At 38.8% G+C, this 25,842-nt stretch overlaps 1 protein-coding gene across 2 annotated transcripts in view; it reads left to right on the top strand.

The window, feature by feature from the left end:
• The window catches only part of MSH2 (mutS homolog 2), a 48,653-nt gene extending 23,167 nt beyond the window's left edge, over positions 1 to 25,486 (top strand). The window contains exons 7-16 of one of the 2 annotated variants that reach the window (XM_059467808.1): positions 2,682 to 2,881; positions 7,878 to 7,987; positions 10,008 to 10,131; positions 11,146 to 11,296; positions 14,146 to 14,243; positions 15,791 to 16,036; positions 17,519 to 17,723; positions 18,527 to 18,774; positions 22,866 to 23,038; positions 25,081 to 25,486. In XM_059467808.1, the coding sequence (XP_059323791.1) occupies positions 2,682 to 2,881; positions 7,878 to 7,987; positions 10,008 to 10,131; positions 11,146 to 11,296; positions 14,146 to 14,243; positions 15,791 to 16,036; positions 17,519 to 17,723; positions 18,527 to 18,774; positions 22,866 to 23,038; positions 25,081 to 25,251 (1,726 nt within the window). In that variant the 3' untranslated portion in view covers positions 25,252 to 25,486. Of the gene's footprint in view, positions 1 to 2,681; positions 2,882 to 7,877; positions 7,988 to 10,007; positions 10,132 to 11,145; positions 11,297 to 14,145; positions 14,244 to 15,790; positions 16,037 to 17,518; positions 17,725 to 18,526; positions 18,775 to 22,865; positions 23,039 to 25,080 lie in introns of those variants that run through there. The other variant, XM_059467809.1, reaches the window with a different exon arrangement.
• Positions 25,487 to 25,842: the final 356 nt, after the last annotated feature.

The raw sequence follows: 25,842 nt of genomic DNA, 5'->3' as shown, positions 1-25,842 counted from the left end.
TGTCTTTAGTTTGGTTCAGTTCTTAGTGCTTTTCCCCCTCAATATCTAAACAATATCTGGTGTTTAAAAGCTGTGTTTGGTCACTGGTGGCTGCTGGCACTTCTGAGAGAAGAGTTTGTGATGTGAGCACTAAGTGAGGTGTGCTGGTAAATGGATTTGTGATAAGCATGGCAGTGTATCTGCTGTGGGGAGATTGTGTAGCTCTTGTTATTCCACCAAACCATTGTCAGAAGTCTGAAAGCTAAAAATCATGTTCAGAAACACTAGCAGGGATCAGAATGGAAAATTGCTTGGCTTTTATGATGTTTCTGATACAAGTCCTGTTCTGTGTTCTTGCAGTAGGTATCTTCAGTGTTTTCCTGTCTGTTTCTGACAAGCTCTGTGTACATGCTGAAACTTTAATGTTTCTTTTGGAGGTAAAGCACCCTTATGTGTCAGTAATGTCAGTCTCTCAATTTATCTATTAAGGCTGTAGTTGAATGGATAAACATAAAGGTAGGATCCTTCTTTCATGTTTTTAATTGATTTTTTTTTTGGGTATAATACAGAAGATTCACTGGAGTGTGGGAGTAGAATACTTTTTGAAACAGAAGGAATTTTTTGTATACAGAAATGTACCACTGCCTGTCCAGGGCTCTCTGCCTCGTCTTGCTTTAGCCAAAGCCTTTGTTACCTGTCTTTGCTAATTACCTGGGGCAGTGGACTGTGTTAACCCCTGTGTGGTGTTGCCAGTCTCTGGCACTCTGCACAGCACTGCAGTGTGTAATGTAGAGATTACTGCTGTCAGAATGACAAAAAATTGTAATTTCCAATGCAGTTTGCAAGTGCAGATGTTATGGTAATTGAAACAAATGCATTTTTCTGTCAGTAAGCAAAGCAGCAGGAATAATGTGGTGGAAGCTGTCCTTTCCTTGCTTGCATGTCTTTAGATAAAATTAACTTCTCTGCTGAAGCAAAGATATTGATAGATATTATTAACCAAAAATCAGCACAGTATGTAATGTGGGGAGGTCTCTGAAGGAGGCAGAGCTCTTCCTTGGTGTTCTGAAAGTGTGATCAAAGAACACTGACCTTCCCAGTGTTCCAAAATTAACAATATCCAAGTTCTTTTTTTAACAGCAAATGCAAAATGTGTAGAGATGACAATATTAACTGATGCAAAAACCCCCAAAAATGCATGAAAATTCGTTCTCATTCTAGTGGAGAAATACAATTTAATGCTCTGTCACTTCTTGTTGAGATTTATGCTTGCTTTGAGCACTTAAAGAATATTTATTTCACTATGTTAAAACCCCCATACCTTAAAAAAAAAAATCCAAACAGAAAAAAACTCCCAACAAAATACCAAACCAAAATGTCAGGGAGTAACAGCAAGGGCAGGCAAGCTGGGAGTCAGGGGTGACAAGGCTGGCAGGCAGTACCCTCATTGGGTGAGAATGCAGTCCCCCAATGCCTGCCATGAGGCAAACAGTGGTTTGGAAGTAGTTGGCATGGATTTACAGAGGGAAAATCGTGGCTGGCTAACCCAGTAAGCTTCTACAATAGATAAACTAGGTGGTTGGATAAGGGAAGAGCAGGAAATGTTGCTTCTTGTGGCTGGAGCTGTTGCTGTCCCCTGTTACATCTCAGAAAGCAGGGCTAGGTCAGTACAGTGTGGTGCACTGAGAACTCAGCCAGCTGCCAGGCTCAGGGCATGCAGTCACTCTCAAGGGCTCTGTGCCAGAGCTTGACACTGGGACCATCCCTGGGGATACCCAGGATGTGCAGCTGGCTGTAGCTGGGACCCTGCTTTGAGCAGGGCTTGGAGTGGTCAGGACCCAGAGGTGCCTTCCCATTGTCACAGACATCTTTTGTGAAAAATCCTTTCCTTAGGACTTTTCTTCCTGAGAAGCTGAGAGACCTCAGGAGCAAAATGTAAACAATGATTATCTGTTGCTGTGGAATGCAACAGGTGCATCTGTGACTGGTCTCATGTTGGATGTTTGTAATTAATGGCCAATCACAGTCAGCTGGCTCGGACTCTCTGTCCAGGACACAAGCCTTTGTTATCATTCCTTCTTTTTTTCTATTCCTTGCTAGCCTTCTGATGAAATCCTCTCTTCTATTCTTTTAGTATAGTTTTAATGTAATATATATCATAAAATAATAAATCAAGCCTTCTGAAACATGGAGTCAGATCCTCATCTCTTTCGTCATCCTCGGACCCCTGCGAACACTGTCACATCCCATCCTGTGCTCCAGGCTTGCACAGCTTCAATGTCCATGTTGGCCTTGACTACAGGGAGATAAACTTTGCCAGCAGAGGGGTTATTTTTCCTGCTTAATTCCTCTTCTTCCACAGACTGCTGGAAGACTTTTCTGCTCGTGAAGGGAAAGGATTAATCTCCAAGTCAGTTCTGAGTCAGCTTTACCTACAGGATGGATGTTGGTGTTTGCATCTGGAACAATTGCAAATACCAACAATTGCTGTTCATTAGAAAACCTGACTGTTCAAAATTACAGAAGCTTGACATGGGTAAAATCTCCTTGCTTTCTCAGCTCATGTGTTGTCTGTCCTGTTTTCATTGGATTTTTTTTTTTTTTAAACTGAGAAAGTACAGATAGAAACTGTCAGATAACTGGTGACATAAAAGAATTACAGATCATGGCATGCTAATCATGGTTATGAATTTCTTGTGTAGGTTGAATTTGGTTGAAGCTTTTGTGATGGATCCAGAGCTACGTCAGTGCCTCCAGGAAGATCTGTTACGTCGCTTTCCAGACCTCAACCGGCTGGCAAAGAAATTTCAGAGACAAGCAGCAAACTTACAAGACTGTTACAGGATGTTCCAGGCTATCAATCAGCTGCCCAATGTTGTACAAGCACTAGAGAAACATGAAGGTATTGCTACCCCCATCTATTCCCAATGTTTTGTGGTGTACTGATGATGCAAAGAAATAGAGCGTAGCTTTCCAAAGATGACTTTTTTCCCTGTGTGCTTTTGTTGCAGGAATAAAGCTTTAAACACATTTGAATTTTAAATGAGCTGAAATTCCAAAATGCCAATCAGATACATAAGAATATTCATAGCCAAATCTTTGCAGGGAAATGTGTTCCAATTAGTGTGTAGCTGGGATGCTTGAGCTGTTGGGTGGTGGTGTGGGAATCTTTGACATGGATTTGTCTCTAGGAATTCCTGACCAACTGTGTGTCTGCTGTGATCTTACAAACAAGATGCCATTCATACAATAGTGTTGTCATCCACTTTGGGTTGTAATGACACACAAAATCCCCCCAGTTTAAGGATTAGTGATATAATTCAAATGGCTTTTTTTTAATCATAATGTTCCTGTGTTTGATACAAGTAACATGGCAGGATTTCCTCCAGTCCTCATTAGTAAGAAGTACAATGCTGTGACAAGCAAGTCTAGAAAGTACAAAAGCTGCTATTTTTTTTTCTTTTTCTGTGTATTACCAAGAAAATACAGAATAAGATCAGCATTCAATTTAGCAGTAGCAATTCTAACCTACCAGAAAGCTCATTTCTATTGAAGCCCATTAATATGTTAGAAATTCCCTTTGTGTAAAGCAAGCACCAAAGCCTGAAAAACAAATATTGTTTGAAGTGGTATGGTTACAAAAAATTATTTCCTCTATTTGATTAGAAAATAAAGCTACCCAGTGTCTTACACTTTTCTGTACTACAGTTTTACAAGTTCAAGTAATGAAACTTCTACAATATTAATCTTAAAGTAAATCAGTTTTTGATTATTGGCTGTGTTATTTCCAAGAGCAATTTAGATCTGAAACTCTGAAGGAACTGGCAGATGTAACTATTTTTGCTTGTTTTTGCTTTTAAAGAGCTGTGTCACTCTTCAGCTGCCTCAGTTGTGTCCATTTGGCTTTTCCAAACAGACTCTGCTTGTTTTAGCCTTGACATGGAGCCCTTGGATTCCCATCCTATACTGAGGTGTTAGTTCAGAATGCTGGCTTCCTGTCTTTACTTCTTTTTATATTAGTTGCCATTTGGATCAACAGAGTTCCTGTGTCATAACACTGGGGTAGGAAAACAATTCCATTTTTAGAGTTTTGAGGAGCAAGCTGTGTAAGGCAAACTGCTCACCATATGGAAAAGTTAATAGACTGCAAAAGGTTCTTCCTGTTCTACACATGAATCAGTTGGTCTTAGGGCAATCACCAGCAGTATATTAAAGATAGTTTAAAATAGGTGGTGTGTTATTTTTATTTTTCTTTGTACTTGTGCCACCTGTTCAAAGTACATGAATGGTCTGGTAATTCTCAATGTACATGAATGATTCAGACTGGATCTGGTAATTTCTCTGTTTCTGACTGTACAGAATGTTGTAACTCATCAAGGGATGGAAAGTCAGAAAGATTTTTGACGATTCTGAGTACTGCCAGTTTCAGAATTCCCTTGCCTATGAATGGCTGTGGGGATATAGAGCAGCTATGGGGATGCAGAACAACCACAAAGCCATCAGCTGTGACTGCCTTTCCCTCAAAATGAGACATTGTTTTGTTGAAATCCGTGTTTTTATGGGTGGTGAAAGCTGAGGAGAGGGGTGATGAGTGAAGATGGCTTTTTTCTGGTTTGACCATAAGAAGTCTGCATAGGATGGGAGAGAACTCTGAGTCATCAAATCATTTTGCTCTAGCTGGCAAAAGGGAGCAGTTGTTCATTACTCAGATTGCTGGGGCATGAAATTTGGGTCCTTTACAAGATTTCTGTCCTCAAGAAGCTGCTGAGGCATCTTCCTTCCCATCTCAAACTAACACTCTTAAGTGTGTAAATGTGCAGGATGCAGGAATAGTGTGCTGGCTGTCAGGTGTGTTTTTACCATACTGTACACAGTGACTGAATGCCCTTATTGCTTCTTTCAGTCCTGTTCTTTCCCAGCCTCTTGTGATCAGACTTGGCTGTTTCCCATCCTTTGTCAGATCCAACTGATTATTCCTTACTCATAGTGGAAACACATTTATCTATCAATGTGTCATCTTACTCAGTGCTACATTTTACTTCATTTCTATTAGCCCAGTTTTCAAGGTGTTGATCTATTTCTGATTTATCTAATTCCAATATAAGCTACTGACAGCTTCCATATTGTTTATTTTAGTGACATTTATAAGCAGCCTTCTTTTCTGCATTAGTATGAATTCACACCTCTTAAAAAGATAAATGCTTCTGTGAGCCCTGGAGGAGCTGATGTCCTTTCAGCTTGTTCATCTTTTGCAAGTGGGTGATGTGCTCTTTATCTGCACTCTGGTCATGGCATAAATCACAGATCCTGCACCTCGGCACCTCCTGTGACACCATGCTGAATGCTTTAGAAGAGCCCAGATTCGCTCTGCAGAGTCCCCTTTGTCTCAGGCACTCAGTATTTCAGTCAGATGTTGCACCATATGGATATTATCTGCCTGTAGAAAACCTATACTGTATTTTATCCCAATTTCCATTGTTCTTTTCCTTTTATCCCACTTTCCATTGCACTATCAAAATGTCTGGTGCAGTTAATTGTTGGGATTGGTCTGTTTTGCCTGGATAGTGCAGTGTCATTTTGCTGCCAAACTAACTGTGTGTTTCAAGCCTGAAGATTAGTGTTTTATTTTAATTGCCAGACAACATTTTTAAACCATATTAATAGTCAAGTCTTTAACATGTGTAATAAACACTTGTCTGTGCTTCAGTAAGTAAATTATGGTTTAAATTAAAACCTGCACCTGGGCACAGATAGGCTCTGGGATCAATATGCATCTCTGCTTTTGATGGTGCAAAGCTCTATTAGTCTTTCTCTGTGGCTACTTTCCATCCTAATAATGTTGAGTAGGTGCAAAAGAGCATTTTTTTTTTACTATGCATCTTTTCTATGAGTTAATGAATACAGGTGCAAGACATGTTGGAGTTTAATTTAGAATTTTTCAGTGGTATTTCTTGCTCATATTCTTGTAATGCCAGGTGTTTTAAGAAAAGCATGTGCAAATAACTTTTGTAAACCCTCATTATTTGCTGACTCCACTGTTTTACTTCCTTCAAGTGCTGGATACCAAGTTTGAAGTTGGATTAAAAGTGAAAATAAATTTTGCAGTGTATCAGTTGGACCCATATAAATGAATGTATGTAAATACATCAGTATTTTATTTATTTAATAAATAATAAATTCTAGTTCTAATATATTCCAACTTTTGAATGTGACATCTTCCTGTGGTGTCCAAGGTGTACCCTTCTAGTTTAAATAATGAAATGGCATCATAAAGCTTCCCTGCGCAAGAAAACAAATTATAATAGCTACTTTAAGTTCAAGCACAATTGTTTTCCATTGAGTCAAGAATATTGAAGCTCATTTCATTGTGTGTGCCATGTATTCTGTCTGCTGGGAACTGCTAAGCCCACTCTGAAGAATGGACATGAAACTTTTTCTGCCCTTCAGTTTCTTTCTTCTTTGTTGGCTGCTTTTATTTTATAGGTTGGTTTGGATGTGTCTTCTTACAGGAGGAGAAAAAACAAGATATTAAGAGAGCAAGCAAGAAATTTGGAATTGAAAACAATATTTCATATCTGTTGGTTTTGAAGATTTTTAATCAGCAGAAAACTCCATTTTTGCAAGTTCAGTAATCTCCCAACAAGATGTAATTTTTTTTTCTCTATTAATAGATATTATTCAGTTTAGAGTTTTCACTTTAAAAGTTTGAGGGACTGGGGAAGCAAAAAGGCATGGTAGAAAAAGAAATCAAACCAAACTTTTTCTTTCTACTTCAACTGAGAGAGGAGAGATTCACTTGGGTAATGGTGTCCTCACTGTGTAACTTCTATAAATTTCTGTGGTACTTTTTCTTGGGAGAGGCTGGGATTTTTTTCTTAGTCTGGTAAGAAATTAAGAGGCTCTGGAATATCCAGAGCTTAATTCTATATTTCTCTGTTAATGTACAAAGCCTTGCCTGTAAGCATTAGAGGCAGCAACATGATTCTGTACGTAATTCAGTGAGTCTAAGCTCATAGTATTGGATTCATTTTGAGGCATTTTTTGTATATAGTGTAGTCAATAATGCTAATCTTTCTGTGATTAAGTCATAACTTGAAGTGGCTGCAAAGATGTAAACATGCATTTACTGACAGAACCTTTCCACAGCTGGCTGCTGGATATAGGTGCTTATGTGTAGCTTATGTGTACCTGAAGAAAATACTTCCTTCACAAATTTGGCAATATCTGTGCATGTTAATTTAATTATGAACTGCTGTTGGTGTTCAGTGCTTTTGGTGTTCCATGGACTTCCTGCCAATATGTGTTCTGTGCAGTTTGACTTGATGCTCTAGAGTATCTCTGTTAATTTTGATGCCTTCCTGTCTAGTGGAAGGAAGTTACTGCGAATACCTGGTTTTAATATGTGGTCTTTTTTTGTGGAAAACAAAAGCTGGTAACATACACTTCAGTTGCTACGTCCATATTGTAATTACCAAATATTCCCAGTATTATGTAATAATTTATTAAGAAGAATTAAAAGCTGTGAGTGTGGAAGATAAGACCAACATTTTTTGCAGAAGGCATGTCAACATTTTATGTGCAAAAATTGGTAATACTCAGACAATGGGTTTGCTTTTATACTATTGCTTGTTGTTTTACTCATAGTAGAAGGGAATTAATACCCCCAGTTATGAACAAAGGTGACAGAATAGGTACAGGCTTAATCAGAACGTAGATGGGATATTTAGAAAAATATCCCACCAATTTTAGAAAAAGGTACATGTGTTTCAGTGAAATAGTCATAGCCCATCTTTGTAAAATTAACCAGCTAAGCAGTTGTGTTGTTTATCTTGGGTGAGTGAATTCTGGTAAATCTGTGGGGGTTTGTGAATGATAATTTTCTTGTTTGTTCCTAACAGGAGCTCACCAGATGTTGTTGTTGGCTGTATTTATAACACCTCTTAATGATATCTGCTCTGACTTCTCAAAGTTTCTGGAGATGATAGAAACAACATTGGACATGGAAAAGGTATGAAATGTTGTGTGGGCAGAGTTTACTCAGCAATTAAAGTTGCTTATTGAGCTTTGCAATCTGCTCTATATGAACTAAATTTAATTGATCATCTGTATTAAGTAGCTAGTGATAGTTTAGCTGTATATAGAAATATATGCTGCATTTAGAAATATATGAAGGCTGTTATTAATATATAGGGTACTCAACAGGATATTCACCCACTATCTGAAATTATCCAGCCAGTGAAAAAATGCTTTGGGTGCATTGATGTTGTGGACCTGAAACGATTTTTTAAAGATCTCATCACTATTGAAAGTGGAGAAGTAGTTTTGTCATTTCTCTACTCTATTTTTGAAGTTACAGTGATATGTCTCAAATCCAGAATGTAGCCCAGGATTTGTTTATTACTTGAGGAGTCTTTTAGGATTTTCTTTTTTTTTTATTAACCAGGGGTTAGGATTATCCTAAGTGAAGGTCTCAGCTGACTGCAGAAGTAAGAGAATTACCTAAACATGTGCCAGACCTGGTAGGAAGGGCCATTTGTTGAACTTGTGAGAACTGCAGTGGGTTAAAAATTTAGAACATGAATACTTTTCTCCAAAGGCAGGAGCACTGTGGTTTCTTCCTTTGTATTGTGTTGTGCATCCATCAACTGCATTTTGCTGTTTATGGAAGGACTTGTTTGATTGACATGTTGCTGTAATTTGTGATGTATGGTAATGAAGAAATTTATAGCTTTATACCAGTTACAGACCATCTGTTGATGCAGTTTGTGTGCCCTGGGACTCTGTTTTCTTTAAAAGTAACAGCTGTTTAAGCCTTCACCCTTCATAGTCCAGCTCTTCAAGTTTCTTTTCAGGTTCTACTTTAAAAATGTTTTGTTGTCCTTCTAAACAGAATAACAAGTCAGTTATTTTTAGTCAAATCCCATAGAATCTGGCATGTTAAGTTTGATTTTTCCCCTCCTTCGAGGTACTGGAAAATGTCTATAGCTAAGCCAACACTGGTTTTACCAGAAGAATAAACCTTGTCCCTATGAACACCAGAATCTGAACTTTGACTTGAAATTCCCCTTGGATTTTGAGGGAGTTCAAATAAAATAGGCAGTTCTATTCTGAGTGCAATTGAAGGATAGGTTGTCATAGCAACTAAATTATGTCAATAATCCATTCTAATATAAAAAGAAACATCTAAGTTCAAAAAGCGTGGGATATGGTTATTCATTTACCTAGCTGTAATAAAAGTTGAGAAACTGTCACTTCCATTCCTATTTATCTCAGAATCATAAGGGCCCTTTGAGAAACCATCTACTCCAACCTCCTCCTCAAGTCAGGGCAACTTCAAAGTTTGGTGGTGCTTTTGGTACACAGCCACCTGGCAGTGGAAGCACAGGGAAGGGAGAGAAAAGAGATGAAATACAACAAAAACATGAAATGCTTCATCCTTGCCTCTGAAAATTTAAGCTTGGAAGGAACCATGTCTGCTTTTCAACTCAAGAGCTGGGTTGAAATTTGTGGGATTTTTAGTGATGCTATGTAGATTCCTTCCTAAGTCTCTAGAGTCCCTTTTGGGGCAGAAATTACTGATTCAGAAACTTCACTTTCCAAAGGCTTCTTGTTTGAAACACCCCATGCTCTGTCTTGATTAGCTGCCTAAGTCCAGGGTAGCAGAAATGATCATGTACATGACAATTTCATTCCCTCTGGCTTCCCTTTTTGCCCTGCCTACTGCTCTGTCATTTATTTACAAATAAATGTGCAGGCAACTCCATTTCAGCAAAAAGGATTGTGTTAAATTGGTATATTTTGTGTGTATGGAGTACATTATGTGAGAAAACAAGTATTTGAGATGTGTTTGTTTTGCAGTTGAACCAGACACCAACTATCACAAACAGCATTGCATGACAACATTATGTATTTATAAAAAAATTTTGTGTGAATTGTGAAGTAAATTCATTTCACTGTGTATGATCAGAAAGATTTTTTATTATTATTACTTATGTTCATATAAATCTTTTCTTGTTCTTTTTCTCTAGGTGGAGAATCATGAATTTCTCGTCAAGGCTTCTTTTGATCCTAATTTAACAGAATTAAGAGAGAAGATGAATGAACTGGAAGAAAAAATGCAGTCCTTACTAAAGACTGCAGCCAAAGAACTAGGTAGGGTTTGAACTGCCTTTCATTCATGTCTCCTTTGTGAAATGTTTTGCAATCAGGTGATGAAGACTGGTATAAAGAGGTTAAAGGGTTAAAAGATTTTTGCATTATTATATTATTGAGTTAGGCTGACTTGAGTTGTTGCAGTACAAGCTGTTGAAAACACGGATTTGTGGCTTATAACTTTGCCTTAATTTTTTTTTTTAAACAACATTCCAAATTATTTCAGAAATGATCATATATGTTTCAGGATCCATTTTGTAGAACTGTAACTCCTCAAACTCTTGGCCAGCTCTAGTTCTGTTTTACATTCTTTGAGGACCGGCACTTTTTCCCCCCCTTCTGTGCATTATCTTGAGTGTCCATTCAGCTTTCTTTTGATGTTCCTAGCAAAATGTAATTCATAAGCAAATGAGACATTTAAAGTGTTGATTGTCCTATGCAGAAAATTCCATGTGCAGCTGATGAATTGGGCATTGTAATATCAACTTTAAGAAAAAGAAAAAGCCACCAACTTTTAATGCAAATATGGCAAGGAAAAATTACAACACTATACTTACTTGCTTACAACACTATACTAAGAGCTTGCAATTTTTTTTTTTGTTTTGATTTTTTTTTTTTTAGTGTAAAGATGGTACCTGGATGAGAAGAAGGAAAGCCAAGATTATGTAGGGATGGAATGAGAAATCTTGTAACAGAGCTATGTGTTAGTAGAAGGATCATGATAGTAAAGGTGCTGTGCTAACACCAACAATGCAGAGTGTCCTTGCATTTTGAGAACCTGATTTGAATATGCAGTTTGAGAGCATTTTAAAGTAAGAGCAGAGAATGAATCCATATATATTTGTATTTGGTCTGGGTATTTCTCACAGCTGTACAGAACCAAAGCAGGTCCACTCAATTAGGTCATGTAAGAGGCTAAATCATGGGAACTGAGGGCTAGTGAGCAGGAATAGCACAGGATGCAGGATTTGTGATAATACAGCTGGTTTCTTTTTCTTTGTTTTCATCTGAAAGGTTTGGAAGCTGGCAAAAGTATCAAGCTGGAGACAAATTCACAGTTTGGCCATCACTTTAGGGTAACTTGTAAGGAGGAAAAAGCTCTCCGTAACAATTCAAAATATGGAATCATTGATACACAGAAGAATGGTGTGAAATTTACTAACAGGTATGAGATGATATTCGTGATTTTTTAAGCCTGTTCTGAAAGTAATAGAATTGTTCCTTTATAATTATGCTGATAAACTGCATTCCCTACAAACTGTCACCTTTTTAATTGACTCACAGATTGAAATATTGAGCAGGACTGGCATAGAGTTTATGTTAAAAGCTGCATTCCCCATTTATGTTGCCAACTGTTATCTATTTTTGGTCCTTTGACTTGGGGTAATTTCTCTGTTTTAGCTGCAGCAACCATCATAATTGCTTTTACTGTGAGTGTTTATACAGACACAAATTGCACTAGGGAATTCGTGTTTATCAGCGAATGTGACATGCAGAATTTTGTTGCTGATTACTTTTTTTCCCCCTTTGTTCCAAATCCTCTCTAATTTCTGTTAGTCCTGTGTATTGAACTTCAATTCTGTGCCACTTTTAATTGAGCTGTTAAAAAAATTTAAATCTTCAGGCTAATTGCATTGAGGCTGTTTCAGTGTGTCCTTGTCTGGACAGCAGTTCTGACACAGATCAGCTGAAAAGTCTCTATTTTTTTGTTGAATTTTTGCTCTTTCAGAGTGTTTTAGCAGGAGCAGGGGCTGTATCAGTCAGATGTTTCTCTGTTCTTCAGTGTTTTGATACAGAGGAAACAAAGTAGAAAGTTGCCTGTGCAGAATTGGGTAATAATTTAGGTTGAAGGCTGCTTCTTATCACTCACTCAAAGCTGATGCACTTGGAAATTAGATCCCATCTCAAGCTTAGATAGGGTAGCCCAAGGCTTTGCCTAAGTGCCCATCCTCTAAGTATCCCTCACAGCCTTGTGGCACAAGTTCCAGTGCTGAATTACTGTTTATGAAAGCTCTCCTGATCAGATCTAAGGAGAATTTTCCTCACAGAAACTTGGATCTTAGGATCTCATTCTTTTGCTCTGCACGTCCAAGGAGAGTCTGTTGCCTCTTCCCTCCAGGCTGACCCCAGATCCTCAGCCTGGGCTGGAATCTCTCTCAGCCTGGTCCTTGTGTGCCCTGTGCTCCAGCTCTGTGCCTTTGTGGTGAGCATCTGCTCCAGGTTCAGTGTTGGGAAGACAAAACGCAAAAAAACAGACGCAATCTCAGGAGTGCTGGGTAGAGGGGAAGAATGACTTCCTTCAACCTGCTGGGTCCACTCTGGCTAGAGCAGCCAGCATGGCCTTGGCCTTCTCTGCCTCAGGGCCACACTGCTGGCTTGTGTTCAGCTGCTTGATGGTGTAGAGGCTGGTTTATGTTAATCACTCACTTCCATAGTTATAAATCCTTATCTTTGAAAAGGAGGGCAAACATACTGGTTCACACCACCCAATGTGCTGGTGTCCGGACCCAGGATATCCTTCTGGCTGTCCTGAGCAGCCAAGACCCCTGCCAGGGGGCTCAGAGACCCTGGCACAGAGCCCAGAAATGCCTGTGGTTTTGATTATGACCCGTGGAGCAAGTTGCCTACCTTAGATAAAGATCTGCAAGCCATGAGAAATTAAGTAGAATGATAGTGAATTTATCACAAGGTGAAAAAGTAGATTTTGGGTTTTTCAGAATGGGGATTCAGTGGGGCAAGATGGAGGGAACTGGGCATGTCCAGCCTTTCTCCTTCTTCTTCTTGGCCTCCACCTTCTGCTGTGATGGTGGCACTTACAGATTGGTTTAGAGTAGAGGCTCACTGTCTAACATAGGTGATAGATATTGGAAAGTAAACATTGTATATGTAGTTTTCAGTATAAAGACATAACACCGCCCTGGGGCAGGCAGAGTGCCTCAGACTGTCTTGCTGAGCAGACCTCAGCAGGTCAGGAGAAAGAATAAACAACCTTGAGACTGAGAAATGAAGAGCCCTGACTCCTTAGAGTGTTGGGCTGGGAAAAGAGACTTTGGAACTCTTCTTGGGGTCACTCTGACCAGCAAGAGACCCCAACATGCTGTTGTATTTCACACCAATTTACTTACATGAACAAAGTGTAAACCTTAATTGCATTTTGTTTTAACATTTACTCTTAGGATATTTTTTAAAAACATCCATGAGATGTAAAACAGCTTTTTTCTGGTTCCAAATGTGTTGCGAATCTAAATGTATGATGAAGTTAGGCTTTTCTGTAACTGAGAAGATGTACTTAGAACCTGTACTTTGTCATCTGCTACTTTCCCTTAGTGAGGCAGCCCATGCATCACTAATAAAAAAGAATTCTCTGTACTTAGTTAAGTTATAGTTGCTTCTGTAGGTGGTACTTGAAGCACAAGACTGACTTCTGTCTGTAGTGTGGGCACACTACTTGGGTGTGTTTCTTATTCAGTCTTGCAGACTCTTGTTCTTTGTTTAGGAGACAAGCTTGAGAAGAATAAAAACTTGTTTAAACTCTTGTCTTTATTTCAGCTTACCTAAGTTGGAAGATCAGAACCTGTTCATAGTGACAGTAATTAATTTAGGTTTTTACCAAATGAAAGAAGCCAATGCCTTCAGATCTGATAAGCCTGTTGTAGGACTCTGGGCTAATTACACAGTTGCTTAGCAGCAAAATGTAGCAAAATAGCCAGAAATTCACTTTGAAGAGCTAGTTCTTATCACACAGCAGCTCTATAACAAACATAGATGATGTCATGTGTTGATGCTAGAATTTCTGGTTTGGCCTTTATGGGTGATCTTAAACTTGGAATTAATCTTGAGGCTGCCTTGGTGTGGATGAATTGTAGGTCAGTTGCTTTGTGGTCTTTGTGCTGAACCTTGCTGTTAAAACAGCTGGGGACACTTGGTATAGACTCAGATGAGGAGGCCAAAAGTTTGGCACTATAGGTGAAGGCACAACATCACAGCTTCTAAATACTCTTGTTTTGTTCACAGCAAACTGAGTGCCATCAATGATGAATATATAAAGAACAGGGAAGAGTATGAAGAGGCTCAGGATGCAATTGTTAAGGAAATCATTAACATTGCTTCAGGTGAATATGCCACTGTTGATGTGTGTCAGTCTGGAGTGCTGGGAGGGAGGACTTGCTGTTTCTTTGAGGTTTCTCTTTTACAGAGACAAACTGTAATATTGCCCAAAGAATTGGTGTCAAAAGTGAGATGTGAGCTCACTTTTGACACCAATTGAAGAGAGGTGCATTTGAGATTTTTCTTTTCTGGGGAATCTTAGTGGAGAATTGTCACACTGACATTTTCTGAAAAATTCCTTCTCCCAGGATTTTTTGAAATATTAATTGCTTTCTGTAACCAGACCCTTTCCTGGCATTGCTGCAGATGTGCAGTGATGAGGTGTGTGCAAATGCTAATCCCATAATAGGAACAAAAATAAGGCCATAAGGGTCACATCTATCCTCCCTCCACCTACCTGCCTGACTCTGGGCATCTTCACAGCAGAAGAGGTAAAGGAGAACAGAGGACTGAAGGAGCGGGACCTGAGGTCTAAGAACATTGATAAGGAGTAGAAGATCAAGTTAGTCACTGCTTATATGACAATAAAAATTACTGGTTTCCTAAGTTTTTTCCATATATTTTGCTCTAAGATTGCCTACTTACAGGGCATTCTTTACTATCCTTCACCAAAAGCAGAAGAGACACTGGGGAATTTGGGCTTTAGGCTCCAGTCCCTCATCCCTTTCACAGAAGAAAACACCAAAACTTCAAAAGCCAAACACCAGAACTTCAAAAGCTGGTACTGGTGATGCTGGGCCATCTATCCTGGTGTCACAGGCTCTGTATCTGACAGACCTCTCCCCGCCATCATTCACACAAGCACAGATGGCTGCTGTGTCTGAAGTGTCTGTGCTGTGTCTGAAGTGTCTTTGCTTGCATGAGCATCACAGTGCTGTGTATTGTTCATGAAGGAAACTTACTGGATTTCCAGATGAGGAAAATAATCAACATGGTGTGGTTACTGGGCTCGTAAGGGTTCCTCAGGGGTGAAGAGAGAGACGAGAATCTTGACTCCATGATCAGAAGGCTGGATTTATTATTTTATGATATATAATACATTAATACTATATTAATAGGAATAGAGAGAAAAGTTCAGAAGCTGCTAAGCTAAGAATAGCATAGGAAGGAATAAACAAGGGAGCTCTCTGTGAATCTGTCTCAGAGAGCTTGGTCCCTGATTGGCCCTTAATTGTAAACATGGAACATGGGCAAATCACAGCTGCACCTGTTGCATTCCACAGCGGCAGATAACCATTGTTTACATTCTCTTTCTGGGGCTTCAGCCCTCCAGAAGAGGGAAAAATCCTAAAGAAAGGATTTTTATGAAAGATGTCTGTGACATGGCCTCACCTCCTCCTTTCCTTAGTCTGAAGAAGTGTCCTTGGTATTCAAGGCATGGGAGCTTCAGGATTGCACCCTAGGCTCTCCCAGGGGGTGACTTTCCTCTTGAAGACAGTTGTTACTGCAGATGAATTACCTTGCTGGACTCAGCGTAGGCTTCAAGGTACCTTCTCAGCAGAGCAAAAGAACAGCTGATGGCCCTGACCCCCCATCCCCTGTGTGCACACAGGCTATGCAGAGCCCATGCAGACCATGAACGATGTGATAGCCCAGCTGGACGCCATTGTCAGCTTTGCCCACGTGTCCAACGGGGCCCCGGTGCCGTACGTGCGGCCTGTGGTGCTGGAGAAGGGCCGGGGCAGGATGGTGCTGAGGGGGGCCCGGCACCCCTGCATCGAGGCGCAGGACGACGTGGCCTTCATCCCCAACGACATCACCTTCGAGAAGGGCAAGCAGATGTTCCACATCATTACTGGTAAATACTGCCCTTCTCTTCTTTGTTTGTTTGTTGTTTACTTTGTGAATGTCTCGCGTGTTTCCAATAATGATGTCTTTTTAAAGAGGAAAAAACCAAACCAGCAACAGGCAAAACAAATCAGCGAGCTAATAAATTTCTGTCAGAACGATTTCTCTCATCAAGGGCGAGCAGCTACTGAGTTATCATCTTTCTACATGGGGAGTAAGATTTAGCTCTGGAAAAGAAGGGAGGGTATTTGTAACCTATTATTTATTGCTAGTTTTATTATATATTTTTAAAAAGTGTCCACAATGTTCATGTTACCCTTTGACTGTGGATATTCTATATATTTCTGTACATACAAGCACAGTTTTCATAATCCAGACTAACTGTACTGGAATTAGTTATTATAATTTTAGTTGTAATGTACTGTTTGGAGAAGGTGATCACTAATTTACAAAGAGTCATTTCTGGAGAAAAGAGAGGCTGCTGGACAGTAGAAAATAAGAAATTAGTCCTTCCCTAAAGTAAGAACTTAGTGAATGTAACTGCACAAGCCAGGCAGCTTCAGGAGCTGGAAAGCCTGACCCTGCTAAAGTGATTTGGAAAATTCCACTAGGCATCAGTTGTGCTTTGTTAGTGTTTTCTTTGTGAAGCATTAAAGATTATTTTCAATGCAATACATGTTTCAGTGACTGTACCATTTTTTACCCTTTTCTCTGGTGTAATTAAGATAATTTTACTACACACTAAAACATTTTAAGTGTTTATAGATTTAATTGAATCTTAATTTCCATCCAGATGTCCTTAACATACGTTCTGAGTGGCAAAGATCTGAAATTAGAGAATAATTAATGAGCACTTCTAACATAATCAAAAAGAAAAATAAAAAATCAGAATTAATGCATGGTAACACGCTTCTTTTGCTGGTTAGCAAAAGTGTAAAATTGGTTTTAATTACTGGTTTTCTGGATAATACTTTTTATTTCATTTGTATTTCAGTTACAATTAACTGCTTAATATCTGGGTTTGCTGATTCTGAGCGACCCATTAGCTTGTACCCAGTCTGTAACTAAGCTTTTCATTTTTACAGAGAAATGTTAATAGTTGTTTGAGGTAAAAATAAATTATTACAATTCTTAAGCAGAAATAAATACTGATAATTTTTTAATTTAAAGCTTATTAGTTTTAGGTATGAATACATGTTTTAGATGACTGCTTATACTTTTGAAAAGTCCCAAAACTAATGAAGGCCCCTGATTTTCTGTGTTCACCTTTCTTTTGAAAAAGGAGCATTCAGTAAGACAAACAATCAAGCCTTGTTAGCCCTGGAGCCACTTGTTGTACCTGTTAGACAAGTTTGCTGCTCTTTTCTGGCAAGAGAGTAATAAATTTAAACACTCTTTGTTCTAATTTAGAGCCTTTTCTCCTTTTAAAAAACTGTTGAATTGTAAAAAGATGATGCTTTTTCAATTAATTTTTGGAAAATTTCTCCTTTAGGCCCTAACATGGGGGGAAAATCAACATACATCCGGCAGACAGGGGTGATTGTTCTCATGGCCCAGATTGGGTGCTTTGTGCCCTGTGAGTCTGCAGAAATAACCATTGTGGATTGTATCCTGGCTCGGGTGGGAGCCGGGGACAGCCAGCTCAAAGGAGTGTCCACCTTCATGGCTGAGATGCTGGAAACTGCCTCAATCCTCAGGCAAGTCCTGGGCTTTTGTTTGATTGTCTTGTTGGGGCTTGGTGGGAAAAGAAGTGCTCTGAGAGAGGTGCATTTGAGATTTTTCTTTTCTGTGGAGTCTTAGTGGAGAGTTGTCGCATTCACATTTTCTGAAAAACCCCTTCACCCAGGATTTTTCTCCTGGGAAACTGAGAAGCCTCAAAAAATGAAAACAATAAATATCTCATTTGCTTCTCCTCTGTTTTGCTCATGTGGAATCTGTTTGGAGATTGTTTACCAACACGTGATTGTTTCATTGATTTTCTGTGAATTATTTTGACTCATTGGCCAATCACTGTCAAGCTGTGTTGAGACTCTGGAGAGAGTCATGAATTTTCATTATTATCTTTTTAGCCTTCTGTAAGTATCCTTGCTGTATTCTTTAGTATAGTTAATATAGTATTTTTTAATATAATACAGTATCATAAAATAATAAATTAGCCTTCTGAAAACATGGAGTCAGATTCATCATTCCTGCCTTCATTGAGGGGAGTGCACATACAATAGAGAATCTCAAATTCTTTTTAGCTGGTGCATAAGTTCTGGAAGTAGCCTTCTGTTTATTCCAGTGGTCAATACAGAGTTTCTACCAAGAGGCCGAAGTCTAAATGGGACCAAGAGCCTAGTGTGGAATGATCTGTGTGATGCTGTGTCTGCACTATATTTGTAAATAAGCAGGGTCTTTTGCCTCTTCCATGCTCTGCATCCACAGCAGAACTTGTCATATTCCAATATCCAGAGTTCATGCTGCTCTCAAACATTAACAAATGCTCTTGTGCTTTTAGGACAGCAACTGAAAACTCCCTGATAATCATTGATGAGCTGGGAAGAGGAACTTCCACCTACGATGGCTTTGGCTTGGCCTGGGCTATCTCGGAATACATTGCCAGCAAAATCTGTGGGTTTGCCATGTTTGCCACACACTTCCATGAGCTCACAGCTCTTGCTGACCAAGTGCCAACAGTAAACAACCTCCATGTCACTGCTCTGACCAGCGATGACACACTCACCATGCTCTATCGGGTCAAGGAAGGTAAGGCCGGGTCTCAGCTTTGAGAAAAGTCTGAGAGTCCTGAGAGAGAAAAGTCTTATTGTGTGGATTTTCTGTTTTGGGTTTGTTGTGGGTTTTTTGGTTTTTTTTTTTGGTGCCTTTTTGTTTTGTTTTGTTTTGTTTTTTTTTTTAATTTTGTTTTGTGGGGGTTTTTTTTTCTTTTTTTTTTGTTTGGTTGGTTGGTGTTTTTTTTTTGTTTTATTTTTTGAGGGTTTTTATGGGTTTTTTTGTTATTGTTTTTTGGTTTTGTTGGTTTTTTGTTTGGTTGGTTTTTTGGCCTTATTTTGCTTTTGGTTTTTTGGAGATTTTTTTGGAGATTTTTTGGGTTTGTTTTTTGTTTTTTTTTTTTTTTAAGGTTGGGATTAAATGTGTGATCTAGAGCTTTTTGTTCAGATTTAGATGTTTATTAGTGTTTATTTATGCAACAGTCCTATAAGTTGTGAGTTCTGCAGTGCTTTACTAATAAATTAAAAAATGGAGATGTATTTCTTTTTCTAGAAGGTTTTTGAAGGATAAACTGTTTAATTAAGAAACGGCACTTAAATTATTTTTTACTTAATAACTACACAAACCCTCAACGTGGACTTTATCTAATTACACATTACTTAAACTCATGAAGAAGAAGGACTAGCTTCTGCTCTAAAACTTCTGTTTTGTTTTATATATAAAAAATCTTTAAACTCCCAAGTTTTTTGCTTTGTGATATTACACATTTCTGTTCAAACTACACACTTATAATCCTAGTTCTATTATTCAATTTTGGAAGCTTTCTCTATGGCTTCAGGTTAATTGCAGTGTTCTCTTGGGGGTCAGTGCTTGTCAGCACAGAAAGTTAAAAATTCTCAGTAATCAGGGTTCCAGCATTAATGGAAAAAAAAAATCCCCCCCAAAATTCGTGTCACACTCCAGGCTTGGGGTTTATAATATATATTTTATATATATATATATATATATATATATATATATATATATTCATTCTTCTCTGTCCATGGACAGTGTGTGTGACAGGAGCTCTGTGTGAGCACAGTAGGTGATGATGTTAATGATTATTTCTTAGGGTGTCTAGCCTATTTCTGACACTCAGGTTGATGCTTTTGAGTTGTTCCCTTTTTTAAAGAAGAAGGGTTCCAGAAGGTTATTTTCAGTTTTCCTAAAACAGCTATTTTGACCTGCTTATGGAAGAGACTTACATTTCTTAAACTGTTCTTTTAAAAGGAATGAGTGCACCTTTTATGTGCTGACAGTTTTTAATAATGGCTATTTCATTGTAATAAGACTTAGTCTTACATTGCCCAATTTATATAGGAGTTTGATGTAGGAAAAGTCATGTGGGTAATTTTTAGCAAATGGCATCACAAGAAAACAACAAGAAGCCTGTTTTGTTAGTACAATTTCAGTTAGATGTATTTAATTAAAGTCTTTTAGTGGATCCAGTTATTCCTTTCAGTATTAAATGAAACAATTTTTAATCAGGCATAATTTCATCTATTCCTCCTGTTTCCCTATATCCCCATCATTTGGTTTTGTTCCCTTCAGCAGGAGCCTGTATTTATTGCTAAATAAAGCAGAGCTGTAACTGTGGCTTGCAAGGTGTGCCCATTTATGGCATTCTAATTTAGTTGTGAACTCTACAGTGATTTTGGATTGTTCTCACTAGAGTATTTCAGTCCAGCTGGCAATCTCTGGGCTGAAGTTTTGATTTAAAATGTGGGCAGAGTGCTCCTTCTCACTCTGTGTACCTCTTAATTTTCCTCTTCTGAGTTGCACAGCAGAGGAATGGCTTAGGTAACACTAAATGGGCAGAGCAGGGTTACTGTAGAACACTGGCTATCCTGGGTCTGATACCTTGCTGGTTTTACTCCTATGACATCACTAACTGCCTACTTCTTACTCATTTCTTCTGGTTTTAAATCCATTAAATTACATCATTTCTTGCCTGTAGATTACATGTATGACCACTTGTAATTTTGTGTTCCCCTCTGGCTATAATCTTGGAGTTAGGTTTTGGGTACTTTTCTGTAAAGCTGTGGGAGGCTGCTCTGAGCAAGGGGAATCACAGCAGGAGCAGAAGTAAGGAATGCTCCTAGGGAATGCCCAGTTTTTGCTTGAATATTGCTCCAAATTGCTGTGGCTCTGGTTCCCACTGGAGAGGAGGTGTCTGTGGTTCTTTCCTAGTTTGCTGTTCCCCATCTTCTCCGGCACATGCTGAGCTCCTTCCACAAAGTGAATGTTCAGGCTCAAATTGGTGCTTAAAAGGGGACTCAGTGTGGCATTGGAACTGAATAAAAATAGTCATAAAAATAGTCATGAACTGCTGCAAGTGCACATTGGGTACCAAGGGGATTTTGAACAGCAGGAGATGATGTACAGAATATGCCAACAAGCCATCTTTAGGTGCCTCAGTTTGAGCATGTTGGTTGAGGAGAGAATCAATACACACTATATGAAAACCTTCTACATCTTCTGGAGCAGCAGCTCCTACAATAAAGCCCCCTGATATTCCCAACTCCTTTTGTTTTTAAAACCTGTCTGTATTAATTCAGCCATTCTGGTTGTGATAAGAACTGTAGAAGCCCAGTTTCATATTTTTCTTCAGTCAGTTTTGCCATTTTTAGTCATACACATCTTTGTACATGCAATGTCTTTTTGTTCCATCCGTTTTCTTGGAAGTGCTGTTGAGCATGGAGACACAAAATTTTTATCTTTCTACTTAAACCTCTGTCACAGGAGATGCAACACTATGAAATCTTCATCTTTAAATACCTGGTCTCCAATCAGATAACCATCTCTCACCTAAGTTTCTGCATTAATGTTGTGCTCTTTCCTTTTTGGGGTTGTCACATTGCTCTATCAGGGATGTGCATACAGGCAGCTCAGATACAGCTGTGTTGTGAAACAAATAGCAGGTTTGATGTCGTTGGAAATGTATAACCAGACCTGGAAAACATGATAAGGAACTTCTATACAGTGTTTCCAACCATGTCTTTGTGCTTCAAGAGTGACAAAATCACCAGAAGAGGAGACTCATGAAGTGAGGCCTCTGCTCAGGATTCTCTGAGCTGAGAACTGAGTTAGCTCTGGGTCTGGGCAGGTGTGTCTTTTTAAAACAAAATCAAGAACATCAATTCCTGCTTAAATGGATTCCTTTCCTTTAAGAAACCTGAGAGATCACAGGGTTAATAAAACAGAAAAAGTCTAAATGCTAAGTTTTCCTTCACCTATTCTTTGGTTACTTGGTATTTAATAGATGATTAGTTAACAAAAAAAACCAAAAACAATTGACATTTTGTAAGTGTAATTAATTTATTCTTAACTCCTTGCTGGAGACCAGAATTAAAAGGATGTAGCAATATCTGTGGGAGGACAAATGGAATTATGATAATATAAACAAATAAGAATTGATAGATTTTTATCAGAGGGCTTTTGATACTGAAGTAAAAATTGTTTTATGTAAGTGTGTATAATTTACATATTCTGAGTAATTAAGAGGACTTTTCTCGAACATGTTATGAACAGTGTATTAATTGAAGTAAGTGTGAAGTTACAGTTGAGAGATTTTGATATAATTAAAGATGACTGCAGACTGAGGAATTATGTGGTACAGATGCAGAGGAGGAGAGAGATGATCTAGAATACAACATTTTTAATATTTGTCTATACACACACATATATATTTATATAGGTATAGAGTAAATGTCAAAGGTACCTATTAAAAACATGCAAATTATTATATTCTACAGACTGTGCCAAAATACTTTAATAAAAACCATTGTTCAATTTGATTCAAATACTAGAGGGAAATTCTCTCTGCCTGAAGAGTTTTCTGTTTCTTCTTGAAGCACTTTGGAGCTCTACAATTACTGCTCTAATAGAGCTTAATTAAATAAGAGCATATTCTTTGTTTTATCATTTTTAGTGGAAAAAGGAAATCAGAAAATGTTGAGGACAAACAAATAATGTCCTGCACCTAATTTTTCAGAACAAAGAACTATTACAAGCATGTCCATATAATCTCTGTGTAGCCATATTGTCTTCTAAGAATTCTTAACTGGGTTTTTTTCCTCTGCATCCAGGTGTTTGTGACCAGAGTTTTGGAATACATGTAGCAGAGTTGGCGGCTTTCCCAAAACATGTGATAGAAAGTGCAAGAGAGAAAGCACTGGAGCTGGAGGAGTTTCAAAACATTGGCAAGTCCAAGGAATCCGAAGGAGAACCACCAGCCAAGAAATTATACAGAGAAAGAGAGGTTTGCTGTCAGAAATATTTTTTTAAAATTTGAATTGCTGAAGCAAAATCATTTAAGGATTCAGATCCCCCCAAAGCCTGAGGATAATTACCCTGTAATGTATTTTTCCATTACAAAATGGCTTGGCTACTATGTTTGTTAGGAGTTGAAGAGATGGTCAGGGGTAGTGAGTTTGATTTAGATTAATTTAATGTAGGCAAGAATTTTATCTAAAAATATAGATTTAAAATACAGCTTTTGTTGCCATTGTGTAGAATATTCTTGGCCCTGCAGTTGGGTCACACCTGGTTTTGCCCCCCCTTGTTTGAGTGTTCATTGGTGCCGTGGTGTTCTTGGAGCCCAGTGTGAGCAGATCTGTTCACACCAGAGGAAAGGTGAACACCCAGCCTTCTCCTTGGTGCCCTTCCATGTCCCATCAGACCTGTCACATCTCAGCAGCTGATCATACCAAATTACACACCAATCAGTACCTGAATGGCTGATTTACACTTGATTTATGGATGTCACAAAGCAAAGTTGCTTTAGAGAACCTTCCTTTGCAAGTAGTGTAGAGGAAAGCAAAGGCTCCAGGAAGCTTTCACAGAACATCCTGTGTTGTCTTGTTGCTGGATTACGAGTCCTGACAGTGGCATCTGTGGCATTCTCCTGGGAAATCCAGTGCTGCTGCTTTGTGGCTTGCATTGGTTTTTGTCCAGTGCAGCTGGGTGCTCCTGGCTGCATGCACACAAACCTGCAAAACCACAGAGCTTTGTTTTGTGTCCCAGCAGCCAGCCTGAGGCTCCACAGCCTTGTACCACCCTGATCTCCTTCTGGCAGAGACTAGGGACTACTCCAGTGTGTGGAAACCTTGAAGTGTTAGTCCACATCCAGAACAATTCCTACATTTAAAAAGCCTTTGCTCTAGACAGAGGCTGTTAGCTGTTACTTTATTTTCAGTTTCAGAGGTCAGCTGCATTTGTTGTTCATCTAAAGCATCAGATCCACTTACTGAACCAGGAACAATCTCTGGTTTGTTTTGTTTTTTACTGACAGAAGGCTTCCCTTCCAGCTACCTCAGTTGCTCCACTATTACCTTTCCTGTGTCAGGCATCATGGTGAGGGAATTTTGAGATCAGTTGGACCTGGCTGCATGGTCCTAAATTGGTGTAAATTGAATTGACATAGCAAAAGCTTGTGACAGATACATCATCATGTTTTATTCTTGGCTGTTTCAGTAATAGAATATATACCATAAACCTTCTAGGCAATAGGATGGCAGAGCTTTAGATGTCTCACCCAGGAAATTTGATTTACATTGTGTGTAGAGGGAAAAGGGTGCTATTACTTTTTGGAAACTTCTGCACTGAAAACTACTGCATCAATCTTAAATGATCAGAGGAAAACTCAGTGAACTTTTCAGTAGAATTCTACAGTGCAGAGGAGTGGGCAAACTTCTGCATTCTGGACCAGTTGTTTCCAGTACAGGGATTCTGAATGCTGTTCATTGCAATGTTTGTTCTTGCTATTTAAGTCAGATTGTTTAGAAGTCCCACTTTGCCTGTTTGTGTAAAAGCATATGCATAAAGCTTAATTATCATCTGTTCTCCTTGGTGACGACCACTCTGCAGTTGCTTGGTTACAATTTGTCCTTTCCTCTTGCATGTTGAAGCATTGCTTTTGACTGACAGTCCCTTCTAAAAGTAACTGGTTTGGGTAATATGACCATTCTGGTGCTGTTACTGCTGGCAGTGCTCACCTCATGTTGCTGCACACTGGAATTAAGTGTGGAACACTTACAGGAGATTGCAATGTTAAATACTGTGTTTATGCTGATCAGCTGGTGCTTTTTGCTCATGCATGGAAAAAGAACTTCTGGTACCAGTGTAAGTGGTTTGTTCTGGTCTTCAGAACTTGATAGTAAGGACAAAAATAGCCATGATTTTTGCCTGCACTGAGTTTCTGCTGATGAAAAATACTTTGTGTCTATAGGGAATTTGGAAAATTCCTGCTTGCAATCTGAACACCTTTTCTGTTTTCTTTTCCTTCTCTTCTCTCCATTTCAGGAAGGTGAAAAGATAATTCAGGATTTTCTCTGTCAAGTGAAAGCATTGCCCTTGACAGATATGTCAGAAGAAGACATCAAAGTCAAGTTGAAGCAGCTGAGAAATGATGTGCTGGCAAAGAACAACAGTTTTGTGAATGAAATAATTTCTCGAACGAAAGTTACATCATGAAATGTGCAAGAACAGGATGGAGCTTCTGAAGCATATTTTGTATTGAAAGAACTATAATTTTCTTGTCTTGTAGCTTTTATACTTTATGATACTTGTGCTCATTTATGTAGGCATTTTTTCTTGGATTGTAATTATTTTGTAAAAAATTATGAGCACATTACATGCCAGATTCCTGCTTTAGTTGGGATCATTTTGTCCTGTTAGAAGTTTGCAATAAAATGGTTTTTCATATTGAGTGCTATTGATTGCACAGACAGAATGGGTAATGCTTTTCCAGAAGTGTGCTAGAAAGTCTAACAGCTGAGGTGTCAAACAGTTGCCAGAGCCTTGGAAAGCAGCAGTAGGTACACAAAAAATCTTTGTCCTAGACTATGATTCTTTTTTGTGTGATGCAATTATATCAGTTAATTCACTGAAGATTTAGTAATGCTATGTTAGTGCTCCATTAGAAAAAAAACAACATCTGAAGTATGTCCAGGTGGCCAGGAAGGCCAGTGGCATCCTGGCCTGTATCAGCACTAGTGTGGCCAGCAGGACCAGGGCAGGGATTGTCCCCCTGCACTTGGCGCTGGTGAAGCCACACCTCCAGTG

The sequence above is a fragment of the Ammospiza nelsoni genome, chromosome 3 (genome assembly GCF_027579445.1).
Source record: "Ammospiza nelsoni isolate bAmmNel1 chromosome 3, bAmmNel1.pri, whole genome shotgun sequence".
NCBI classification, from domain to species: domain Eukaryota; kingdom Metazoa; phylum Chordata; class Aves; order Passeriformes; family Passerellidae; genus Ammospiza; species Ammospiza nelsoni.
Note: the sequence above shows the minus strand (reverse complement) of the source record. Positions and strands in the feature narration are given on the sequence as shown.